This window comes from Oncorhynchus gorbuscha, linkage group LG22 (assembly GCF_021184085.1).
Source record: "Oncorhynchus gorbuscha isolate QuinsamMale2020 ecotype Even-year linkage group LG22, OgorEven_v1.0, whole genome shotgun sequence".
Classification (NCBI taxonomy): Eukaryota; Metazoa; Chordata; class Actinopteri; order Salmoniformes; family Salmonidae; genus Oncorhynchus; species Oncorhynchus gorbuscha.
In genome coordinates, this window is record NC_060194.1 from 35,961,885 (window position 1) to 35,974,943 (window position 13,059).

The following is a 13,059-nucleotide window of genomic DNA, read 5'->3' on the forward strand; positions in this document are numbered from 1 at the left end:
AACTTCAGAAGCTTTAGCTTGGCCCAGTCAGGCTACTGGCAGGCTTTATCTGCCAGATTCAGAAGTTCAAAAACATTATTAGAAAAAAAGCTTGAAAAACCCATTTAAGAAGTAAAAAACTACAACTAAACATCAATTATTTTATTTTAGTTAGTTTTGCAGTCAACTGTAATATTTTGAGTACAGTTTTAGTTTACAAATGTGTATATTTTGTGATTTGCTCTGATCAGTGGTCTGAGCAATAAATCCAACTGAAATCTAACAAAATTTTAATTTTATAATACAAGACACTCTAAAGACCAATGTATCAAACTAAAATACAGATGAAATATAAATAAATACAGGTGTTTTATATTTTCAAAATACAAAATACATTTGCAAGTACATGCCTTCACTACATTACCATTCTCAAGTAGATGTTTTTACCTTAGTTGAATGCAAAACGTAAATATAAAATGGATAAATTGCAAAGCATACCATGTATTATTATTGTTCTTCTTTCAGGGAAGAGCTCATTATAATAATACCCAGCATTCTTTGCGAGTGTAATTTTTTACATTTACATTGTGGTAATTTATCAGACGCTTATCACGCCATAGTGCTATCAGACTTGTGATACCAATGCAGGGTGAAAGGGGACCAAAAAATGATGAAACACAATAATTATTTACAGAATTACTTTGTATTTTACCACACAAAAAACCCCACAGATCTCAAAAGTATCTTGTTACAATTTTAATTGGATTGTAGTGTCACACCCTGATCTGTTTCACCTGTCCTTGTGATTGTGTCCACCCCCCCGCCAAGTGTCGCCCATCTTCACCATTATCCCCTGTGTATATATACCTGCGTTCTCTGTTTGTCCGTTGCCAGTTTGTCTTGTTTGTCAAGTCAACCAGGATTTTGTTTCTCAGCTCCTGCTTTTCCCAGTCTCTCTTTTCTTGCCCTCTGGGTTTTTACCCTTGCCTGTCCTGACTCCAAGCCTGCCTGCCTGACCACTCTGCCTGCCCCTGACCCTGAGCCTGCCTACCGACCTATACCTTTGCCCCATGCTGGATGTTTTACCTCTGCTTACGCTGACCGTGAGCCTGCCTGCCGTCCGATACCATTGCTTCACCTCTGGTTTACTGACCCCTGCCTGCCTTGACCTGTTTATTGCCTACCCCTATTGGATCATTAAACTATTGATTATTCAACGTGGTCTGCATCTGGGTCTTACCTTCATACCTGATAGTACGAACTGGCCATGACTGACCCAGCAGACCCAACTGACCCAGCAGACCCAACTGTGCAAAGCCATCTCCTCCCAAGGAGCCTCCATTGGTAGGCATGAGGAGTTGCTTCATGGGCTGATGGAGGGGGTCCAAAAGTTGGCTGAGAGCCATGACCGGGCTTTGGACATGCTGCAGGAGCAATTCCACGGGTTGGCTGGGAGGCAGCCTGCCTAGGTGGTAACCCCACCGCCCCTCAGTTAACTCAACAGTTAGCAGCGCCACCCCACTGGCCACTCCAGCTTCCCGGGAGCCCCGATTACCTCTTCCAGAATGCTTTAATGGAGAGCCGAGCATCTGTCGGGCTTTTTTAGCTGTGTGCCCTCATTTTTGAGCTTCAGCCCTCCTCCTTCCCCTCGGATCGCTTCAGAATAGTTTACCTCATTATTCTAGTCTGGAAGGGCTCTCACCTGGGCTACCGCTGTGTGGGAAGACTATACGACTATACGGTGGATTTCCGCACGTTGGCAGCGTAGAGTGTGTGTAACCCGGAGGCATTGTTTGACATGTTCCTGCACGGTGTCTCGGAGGAGGTTAAGGATGAGCTTGTAGCTTGGGAATTGCCCACGGATTTCAACTCCCTCATCGCTTTGACCATTCACATTGCTGGCCGATTGCGGGAACGACGGATGGAGAGGGAATTCGACGTCACTCTCAGGTCCAGGGATTCCACCTCGTCTCTGAGCCATGCTGGAAGTCCCCAACAGTCCCGTGGCCGAGAGCACACAAGGTTTTCTGACTTTCCTCGAGAGTCACCGAAGCGGGCAGAGGCACTGTTTCCGGAGCTCATGCAACTAGGCAGAGCTGGGCTGTCGCCAACGGAAAGGCAACACAGGATCAGCACAATGAGCTGTCTGTATTGTGGGACTTTTGGTCATTTTGTGTCCTCGTGCCTGGTAAAGGACCAGTCTCACCAGGGAGTGAGTACTCTCATTGACTTTGGGGCCGATGAGAGCTTTTTGGACGCCACACTGGCTTCTGAGCTGAACATCCCCACTCAGCCCCTCTCCATTCCCATGGATGTTAGAGCACTGGACTGGCGTTCTATAGGTCGGGTCAACCATACCACCACTCCCATCAACCTACATGTGTCAGGGAATCACAGCGAGACCATTCAGTTCCTGCTCATCAAGTCCCCCGAGATTCCCGTGGTGTTGGGATTCTCCTGGCTCCAGCAACACAATCAACTCATCAACTGGTCTACGTGGGCTATCATGGGCTAGAGTCCGTTCTGCCATGTCCATAGTCTGAAATCGGCGCAACCTGCCCCCGAGACCTCTCCACCATGCCCGCGGAGTACCAGGACCTCCGGAAGGTGTTCAGCAAGATCTGGGCCACTTCCCTTCCGCCGCACTGCCCCTATGACTGTGGGATTAACCTTCTCCCTAGTATCATGCCGCCCCGGGGACGTCTGTACTCGCTGTCGGGACCAGAGACCAAGGCTATGGAGAACTACATTGGGGACTCCCTAGCTTCAGGATTTATCAGTCCCTCCTCCTCTCCCGGTGGTGCAGGGTTCTTCTTCGTGGAGAAGGACTAGAACCCGTGCCCGTGCATTGATTACTGGGGATTCAATGACATCACAGTGAAGAACTGTTATCCGCTACCACTCATTTCCTTGGCCTTCGAGCTGCTCCAGGGGACCACAGTGTTTTCCAAGCTGGATCTACGAAAACACCTACCACCTGGTGCGGATACGAGAGGGGGAAGAGTGGAAGACCGCCTTCAACACGGCCAGTGTCCTCTGCGAATATCTGGTCATGCCCTTTGGTCTCACCAACGCCCCTGCCTTGTTCCAGGCTTTGGTGAACTATGTTCTTGACGACATGCTGAACCGGTTCGTCTTTGTCTTTCGTCCTCGTCTTCTCCCACAGTGGTGGATTGGCCTCAGCATACAACCAGGGTGCAGCTGCAACGCATCCTGGGGTTCGCCAACTTTTATTTCCGCTTTATCTGGGGTTAGAGCACCCTGGCCATCCCTCTGTCTGCCCTCACCTCTGCCAAGGTTCCATTCACGTGGTCCACGGTCGCTGACCGGGCATTCCAGGACTTTAAACACCGCTTCACAACGGCTCCGATCTTGGTTCATCGGACCCTTCCCATCAGTTCGTAGTGGAGGCCAATGCTTCGGATGTCGGAGTAGGGGCTGTCTTGTCCCAACATTCTGCCCTAGACCTTAAGCTGCATCTCTGCGCCTTCTTCTCCCACCGCCTCAATGCCACGGAGAGGAATTACTGTGTTGGGAATCTCTCGCGGTGACGATGGCATTGGGGAAATGGAGGTACTGGCTCGATGGGGCAGAATATCCGTTCATTGTGTGGACCGACCACAAAAACCTGGAGTACCTCCAGGCGCCAAGCGCCTTAACTCCAGACAGGCGAGATGTGTCCTGCTGTTTACCCGGTTCAACGTTTCCCTCTCCTACCGGCAGGTCCCAAGAACGTCAAGCTGGATGCCCTGTCTCGCCGCTATTACCCCACGGCTACCACCCGAACCCATCCTTCCCACATCGTGCCTGGTGAAGGAACTCAGCTGGGGTATCGGGAATCAGGTCCGGGAGGCACATCGGTCCCAGCCAAACACTTTGGGGGCCAGATAACCGGATGTTGGTGGCCTACCATAGTTCCCACCATTGCCGCATTTGTTACCACCTGCACGGTCTGTGCATGGAACAAGACACCTCGACAAGCTCTGGCTGGCCTCCCCCAACCTCTGCCGTCCCTCATTGTCCCTGGTCTCATATCTCCCTGGACTTTGTCATGGGTCTTCAACCGTCTGATGGTAACACCACCATCCTGACCGTGGTGCATCGCTTTTCCAATGCCGCCCACTTCATTCCTCTCCCCAAGTTACCCTCTGCCAAGGAGATTGCCCAACTCATGGTGCAGCACGTCTTCCGGATCCATGGACTGCCCATGGACATGGTCTCCGACCGCGGGCCTCAGTTCTCCTCCCAGTTCTGGTAGGCATTCTGCATCGGCCAGTCTGTCCTCTAGGTTCCACCTCCAGTCTAATGGCCTGTCGGAGCTAGCCAACCTGGACCTTGAGATAACTCTGCGCTGATTGGTCTCTGCCAACCCCACCACCTGGAGCCAGCAGCTGGCATGGGTGGAATACGTCCGCAACACCCTTCCCTGCACTGCCACAGGGCTATCACCATTTGAGTGTCCCTGGGATATCAGACCCCGCTCCTCCCTGATCAGGAATAGGTCTGCCCAAATGTTAAAGGTCTTACTCAGACCGGCGGCGGAGAGTGTGACCCCACAGTCGTCCGGGAACACCTGATGCACTCATATATGTTTCAATGTTAGCATGTATGTTTCTCTTCAACTAGCCTTGAAGAGAGCATAGAAGTGATTTAGCTCATCTGGTAGGCTCGTGTCAGCGGGCAGCTCTCGGCTGTGCTTCCCTTTGTAGTCTGTAATAGTTTGCAAGCGCTGCCACATCCGACGAGCGTTGGAGCCGTTGTAGTAAGATTCGATCTTAGTCCTGTGTTGCTTGCCCTGTTTGAATGTTCGTCGGAGGGCACAGCAGGATTTCTTATAATCTTCCGGGTTAGAATCTTGCTCCTTGAAAGTGGCAGCTCTACCCTTTAGCTCAGTGCGGATGTTGCCTGTAATCCATGGCTTCTGGGTGGGGTATGTACATGCAGCCACTGTGGGGACGACGTCATCAATGCACTTATTGATGAAGCCAGTGGCTGATGTGGTGTACTCCACAATGCCATCGGAAGAATCCCAGAACATATTCCAGTCTGTGCTAGCAAAACAGTCCTGTAGCTTAGCATCTGCTTCATCTGCCCACATTTTATCCTGCAAGAGCAACAGAGTGGGAAAGAGAGGAAATAAATGCTGCAAGAGCAACAGAGTGGGAAAGAGAGGAAATAAATGCTTCAAGAGCAACAGAGTGGGAAAGAGAGGAAATAAATGCTGCAAGAGCAACAGAGTGGGAAAGAGAAGAAATAAATGCTGTAAGAGCAACAGAGTGGGAAAGAGAGGAAATAAATGCTTCAAGAGCAACAGAGTGGGAAAGAGAGGAAATAAATGCTTCAAGAGCAACAGAGTGGGAAAGAGAGGAAATAAATGCTGTAATAGCAACAGAGTGGGAAAGAGAAGAAATAAATGCTTCAAGAGCAACAGAGTGGGAAAGAGAGGAAATAAATGCTTCAAGAGCAACAGAGTGGGAAAGAGAAGAAATAAATGCTTCAAGAGCAACAGAGTGGGAAAGAGAGGAAATAAATGCTGCAAGAGCAACAGAGTGGGAAAGAGAAGAAATAAATGCTTCAAGAGCAACAGAGTGGGAAAGAGAAGAAATAAATGCTTCAAGAGCAACAGAGTGGGAAAGAGAGGAAATAAATGCTTCAAGAGCAACAGAGTGGGAAAGAGAAGAAATAAATGCTTCAAGAGCAACAGAGTGGGAAAGAGAGGAAATAAATGCTTCAAGAGCAACAGAGTGGGAAAGAGAGGAAATAAATGCTTCAAGAGCAACAGAGTGGGAAAGAGAGGAAATAAATGCTTCAAGAGCAACAGAGTGTGAAAGAGAAGAAATAAATGATTCAAGAGCAACAGAGTGGGAAGGAGAGGAAATAAATGCTTCAAGAGCAACAGAGTGGGAAAGAGAGGAAATAAATGCTTCAAGAGCAACAGAGTGGGAAAGAGAGGAAATAAATGCTGCAAGAGCAACAGAGTGGGAAAGAGAAGAAATAAATGCTGTAAGAGCAACAGAGTGGGAAAGAGAAGAAATAAATGCTGTAAGAGCAACAGAGTGGGAAAGAGAGGAAATAAATGCTGTAAGAGCAACAGAGTGGGAAAGAGAATAAATAAATGCTGTAAGAGCAACAGAGTGGGAAAGAGAATAAATAAATGCTGTAAGAGCAACAGAGTGGGAAAGAGAGGAAATAAATGCTGTAAGAGCAACAGAGTGGGAAACAGAAGAAATAAATGCTGCAAGAGCAACAGAGTGGGAAAGAGAGGAAATAAATGCTTCAAGAGCAACAGAGTGGGAAAGAGAAGAAATAAATGCTTCAAGAGCAACAGAGTGGGAAAGAGAGGAAATAAATGCTGCAAGAGCAACAGAGTGGGAAAGAGAGGAAATAAATGCTGTAAGAGCAACAGAGTGGGAAAGAGAGGAAATAAATGCTGCAAGAGCAACAGAGTGGGAAAGAGAGGAAATAAATGCTGTAAGAGCAACAGAGTGGGAAACAGAAGAAATAAATGCTGCAAGAGCAACAGAGTGGGAAAGAGAGGAAATAAATGCTTCAAGAGCAACAGAGTGGGAAAGAGAAGAAATAAATGCTTCAAGAGCAACAGAGTGGGAAAGAGAGGAAATAAATGCTGCAAGAGCAACAGAGTGGGAAAGAGAAGAAATAAATGCTTCAAGAGCAACAGAGTGGGAAAGAGAAGAAATAAATGCTTCAAGAGCAACAGAGTGGGAAAGAGAGGAAATAAATGCTGCAAGAGCAACAGAGTGGGAAAGAGAAGAAATAAATGCTGTAAGAGCAACAGAGTGGGAAACAGAAGAAATAAATGCTGTAAGAGCAACAGAGTGGGAAAGAGAAGAAATAAATGCTGTAAGAGCAACAGAGTGGGAAAGAAAGGAAATAAATGCTGTAAGAGCAACAGAGTGGGAAAGAGAGGAAATAAATGCTGCAAGAGCAACAGAGTGGGAAAGAGAGGAAATAAATGCTGCAAGAGCAACAGAGTGGGAAAGAGAGGAAATAAATGCTGCAAGAGCAACAGAGTGGGAAAGAGAGGAAATAAATGCTGCAAGAGCAACAGAGTGGGAAACAGAAGAAATAAATGCTGCAAGAGCAACAGAGTGGGAAAGAGAGGAAATAAATGCTGCAAGAGCAACAGAGTGGGAAAGAGAGGAAATAAATGCTGCAAGAGCAACAGAGTGGGAAAGAGAGGAAATAAATGCTGCAAGAGCAACAGAGTGGGAAAGAGAGGAAATAAATGCTGCAAGAGCAACAGAGTGGGAAAGAGAGGAAATAAATGCTGCAAGAGCAACAGAGTGGGAAAGAGAAGAAATAAATGCTGTAAGAGCAACAGAGTGGGAAAGAGAGGAAATAAATGCTGTAAGAGCAACAGAGTGGGAAAGAGAGGAAATAAATGCTGCAAGAGCAAAGTGTCTCACCAAAAAGATGAGCCAAGGAAGTAGCCAGCTCTACTCTAACAACATCTCCAATGCCTTCGCTGTTTCCTGGAGTTAGGCAACACATCAACTCCTGTTGCTAGCAGTAGGGGGAGCCAGTCCATCTGTTTACAGCTCTTTTTTTAAGACGGGGAAAACCAATAAACAGGGAATCCTGGTTGAACTTATTTGAGTGTAAATCCAGTCAATATGTGTGTTGTGTTGGTGTGAGCCTGTGAAGGCAAACTGTGAATGACAGACAGGCAGGCAGGGTGGATGTTGGTGTGACAGCAGGGGAAGAAGACTCAGCTATCTGATACATGGAACACAGCCTCAGCCTCCTGGCTCTGTTGCCTTGACAACCTCATCCAGCAGCAAAACTAAAGGGGTTTATGTATGAAACCCCGCTATGCCAATGCAAATATAGGCTACCATCTGTTTTTGATAAACTAGATAAACTAATAGAGATGTACAACACATCCAAGGTAGCCTACCACCCTGCCTTGAAGCCTTCTATAGCATCAAATAGTCTTAGTCCCACCCTAAGGAACTATTCTCCACAGGGCATCTGGAGGTGAAGATGCAGCTGGATCATGGTGCTTGAAGTTGAATAAGACCCAGGACAACTTCAGAGTAGTAACCAGTAATCACAGGGCAATAAAGTAAAGAAATCATTCACAGGCTTACACTAGGTGTTCCAAACTGCATAGGCAGCCAATCGAGAGGAACAGTGTTGGGTGGGTGAGTGAGTGATTAAATGTGTGAGTCTGTCTGTCAATAACATAGGGCAGAGTTACAACTGTGTTGTGATACTAAGCTAGGTAGCTGGGTTGGATATTGATCACTACAAGGCTGCCTACTAGACCAGTTTGGATGTTGTCTTTATTGACTTGTCACCTCACCACCACGAACCACACAGGTACTCTTTAGGGTTCTTTCATGAAGACATGTAGGGTTTGCTTCTACAAGGAATAGTAAGGAAGATATTATAGGACACAATCATATGGGATTATTGCTATAAGATGCATGCAGTACAAAGGCTTAATCAGATGAGGTTACTACAGTATGAATACTGACTTAAAATCATATGCTGTATGTAAAAGGCTACATTTAACTAGAAGGATAATACAGTATATGAGAACATGAATTACTGTAGCAGAACACAGCTGCAGTCTATACACCTCTACACAATACAGTTCTAGTGTGCTAACATTGACGGTAAACTTTAAAGTGGCTCGCAAGAACACCTGACCACTGCAAGGTGCAAGAACTGCTTGCTGACCATAAAATGGAGGACAGAGAGAGGAAGCACTGAGAAGTTCAGACAAATTCAGGGCCGTCACAATGTGCTGCACTGGGAAAGTAAAATAAGGTCACATACAGACACCATAACCCTAAAATGTCAGTATCATGTAGCATAGTCATGCGACATGTCAGTTAAATAACTTTATTAACAATGAGATAATATTGAGGAAACCACTTCTGTTCTCAGTAGGGCACCACACACTCCATGTGCAATGGGAGATAAGAGAGGAAAGAAATGGGGTGTGCTTGGCTGGGCCCTGTCTGTCTATCGAAGCAAGAGGAAAATATTGACTCGTTTGAAATACACTTTATTTTGTCAGTATTCTCTGAAGGGTCAAATGAGATAAATGTAAATGTAAAATATTTATTTGGACTGGATAAATAACCTAAATAACAGTACTGTTACTCATTTTACTGTAACCAAATGAGGACAGTGATGTTTTGCTGACCCTTACTTTGAATCTGCATTATGTATCTGACAGACCTCGCCCATTACTTTCTCAGCCCTGTGTACTGGTTATGTGTACGTAGGCTACTAGAAGCACCTTTTAGTCCATTTCAATCCTGGGATCTGCTGACAGAAAAGAGAGAAACAAACACAGTCAAAACTAGATTCTGGTGGTGGGCTGCACAAGAAGGTGAGTGAGATGTTTTATGGTAACTAATTTGTTTCCAGATAGTATTTTGGAAAACCTTAGAGTACATATTAGGACATATTGGTCCAATAGAGTGACAGTTCACTCCAAATAAAATAATTAAAAAAAAATAATTTAAAAAATAATATTCTTTTCAGAACTTTTCATTTTCAGATCAAGTGGATGAACTATTCTTGGTAGTCCTAAAACGATAAACGTATTGTTAACCACACGAAATAAGCTACAGATATCAATCCAGATGTCATTTTGTATTTGTTTTTTACTAAAGGTGCTAATGTTGAGACAATCTTTGTTTTGTCATAGGTTGGCCACAGTTGGAAGGGGTTTCATGAGTTGTTTCATCATTTTTCTGTCCCATACCTCAGTATGTGCTATCCCAGAATTGTTATTGTCAATAAGGGATATCAGGAACATAGAATTTGGCCGCCCTGGTCCTTGACACGGCCTGATGCTGCTTCACTGGCTAGCCAACAATATTCAAATTGACAACATGACACTCAATTTCAATGCATCCAGGGAAGACTATGGCATTCATTTCTATGGAAACGCTGATATCCCCAGTCTGTTACCTTCACTGTCCAGTCTCCATGTAAGGTACTACGCACTAGGGAATATTGGTCGCAATAACAGCAACAATGGCGCTATGGCACCTCCTTATTATGTAACTCAAAAATTCTACAACTCAAGGGGGACTGAGAACAACAGGGACAGGGTCAAACTCAGAGTTAGGAACGAAGGGTCCAATCAGCAAAGTGTGGACGAGGTCTATGTCACACAGCACTATACACCAAATGGAAACAGAGGAAGTGGCTATGATCCAGACAATACATACCGTGTCAATGTCAGCCTCCTTAGACAAATCCAAAGTCTACCAACCATTAATAACCTAAATGTTATTCCACAAACATATCATGTAGAGATCAAACACAACAGTCTGCAGAGTCTGAAAAACACCTGGGGAGGCAAACCTGGTCTGGTACTTCTTCTGGCTCTTGTATTGCACGTTACACGTCCCAATATCTTATTTAAGGAGCCAGCTCTTCGTTTAACATCTCAACCCCAGAGTGGCATGGACAACTCCACTCTGGGGAGTTGACGATAAACTCCACTCTGGATGACGATAAATCATTGATTAAACTTGAGGTGAAAACCACAGATAGAGGGAAAGCCAGGATCATCTGGAGTGGGATCCCCAAGAGGCTATTAGACCAGGGTGTAATGGTGATGCTTTATAAGAGCAATGGAAGTGAAAGCAAACTAGACAGGGCCTCGGTCAGGGGCAAGCCTCAGTACCCCTCAACCCTGGTCTCCAGGTCAGGCTCCACAAGAAGGTAATGATCTTGTGTGTATTTGCCACTATTGGGGACGAGATATGTAGGAGTTCTGAGTTTCATAATGCCAACCGAGAAATTCCTGTTGATATTAACGGACATTACATTTACATTACATTTAAGTCATTTAGCAGACACTCTTATCCAGAGCGACTTACAAATTGGTGCATTCACCTTATGACATCCAGTGGAACAGTCACTTTACAATAGTGCATCTAAATCTTAAAGGGGGGGTGAGAGGGAATACTTATCCTATCCTAGGTATTCCTTAAAGAGGTGGGGTTTCAGGTGTCTCCGGAAGGTGGTGATTGACTCCGCTGTCCTGGCGTCGTGAGGGAGTTTGTTCCACCATTGGGGGGCCAGAGCAGCGAAGAGTTTTGACTGGGCTGAGCGGGAGCTGTACTTCCTCAGTGGTAGGGAGGCGAGCAGGCCAGAGGTGGATGAACGCAGTGCCCTTGTTTGGGTGTAGGGCCTGATCAGAGCCTGGAGGTACTGAGGTGCCGTTCCCCTCACAGCTCCGTAGGCAAGCACCATGGTCTTGTAGCGGATGCGAGCTTCAACTGGAAGCCAGTGGAGAGAACGGAGGAGCGGGGTGACGTGAGAGAACTTGGAAAGGTTGAACACCAGACGGGCTGCGGCGTTCTGGATGAGTTGAAGGGGTTTAATGGCACAGGCAGGAGCCCAGCCAACAGTGAGTTGCAGTAATCCAGACGGGAGATGACAAGTGCCTGGATTAGGACCTGCGCCGCTTCCTGTGTGAGGCAGGGTCGTACTCTGCGGATGTTGTAGAGCATGAACCTACAGGAACGGGCCACCGCCTTGATGTTGGTTGAGAACGACAGGGTGTTGTCCAGGATCACGCCAAGGTTCTTAGCGCTCTGGGAGGAGGACACAATGGAGTTGTCAACCGTGATGGCGAGATCATGGAACGGGCAGTCCTTCCCCGGGAGGAAGAGCAGCTCCGTCTTGCCGAGGTTCAGCTTGAGGTGGTGATCCGTCATCCACACTGATATGTCTGCCAGACATGCAGAGATGCGATTCGCCACCTGGTCATCAGAAGGGGGAAAGGAGAAGATTAGTTGTGTGTCGTCTGCATAGCAATGATAGGAGAGACCATGTGAGGTTATGACAGAGCCAAGTGACTTGGTGTATAGCGAGAATAGGAGAGGGCCTAGAACAGAGCCCTGGGGGACACCAGTGGTGAGAGCGCGTGGTGAGGAGACAGATTCTCGTCACGCCACCTGGTAGGAGCGACCTGTCAGGTAGGACACAATCCAAGCGTGGGCCGCGCCGGAGATGCCCAACTCGGAGAGGGTGGAGAGGAGGATCTGATGGTTCACAGTATCGAAGGCAGCCGATAGATCTAGAAGGATGAGAGCAGAGGAGAGAGAGTTAGCTTTAGCAGTGCGGAGCGCCTCCGTGATACAGAGGAGAGCAGTCTCAGTTGAATGACTAGTCTTGAAACCTGACTGATTTGGATCAAGAAGGTCATTCAGAGAGAGATAGCGGGAGAGCTGGCCAAGGACGGCACGTTCACGAGTTTTGGAGAGAAAAGAAAGAAGGGATACTGGTCTGTAATTGTTGACATCGGAGGGATCGAGTGTAGGTTTTTTCAGAAGGGGTGCAACTCTCGCTCTCTTGAAGACGGAAGGGACGTAGCCAGCGGTCAGGGATGAGTTGATGAGCGAGGTGAGGTAAGGGAGAAGGTCTCCGGAAATGGTCTGGAGAAGAGAGGAGGGGATAGGGTCAAGCGGGCAGGTTGTTGGGCGGCCGGCCGTCACAAGACGCGAGATTTCATCTGGAGAGAGAGGCGAGAAAGAGGTCAGAGCACAGGGTAGGGCAGTGTGAGCAGAACCAGCGGTGTCGTTTGACTTAGCAAACGAGGATCGGATGTCGTCGACCTTCTTTTCAAAATGGTTGACGAAGTCATCTGCAGAGAGGGAGGAGGGGGGGGGAGGATTCAGGAGGGAGGAGAAGGTGGCAAAGAGCTTCCTAGGGTTAGAGGCAGATGCTTGGAATTTAGCGTGGTAGAAAGTGGCTTTAGCAGCAGAGACAGAGGAGGAAAATGTAGAGAGGAGGGAGTGAAAGGATGCCAGGTCCGCAGGGAGGCGAGTTTTCCTCCATTTCCGCTCGGCTGCCCGGAGCCCTGTTCTGTGAGCTCGCAATGAGTCATCGAGCCACGGAGCGGGAGGGGAGGACCGAGCCGGCCTGGAGGATAGGGGACATAGAGAGTCAAAGGATGCAGAGAGGGAGGAGAGGAGGGTTGAGGAGGCAGAATCAGGAGATAGGTTGGAGAAGGTTTGAGCAGAGGGAAGAGATGATAGGATGGAGGAGGAGAGAGTAGCGGGGGAGAGAGAGTGAAGG

At 47.3% G+C, this 13,059-nt stretch overlaps 1 protein-coding gene across 1 annotated transcript; it reads left to right on the plus strand.

Moving 5' to 3' along the window:
* Positions 1 to 9,812: 9,812 nt before the first annotated feature.
* On the plus strand, positions 9,813 to 10,460 carry LOC124009429. The gene has a single exon (XM_046321243.1). The coding sequence runs from the start codon at positions 9,813 to 9,815 to the stop codon at positions 10,458 to 10,460; it is 648 nt and encodes a 215-aa protein (XP_046177199.1).
* Positions 10,461 to 13,059: the final 2,599 nt, after the last annotated feature.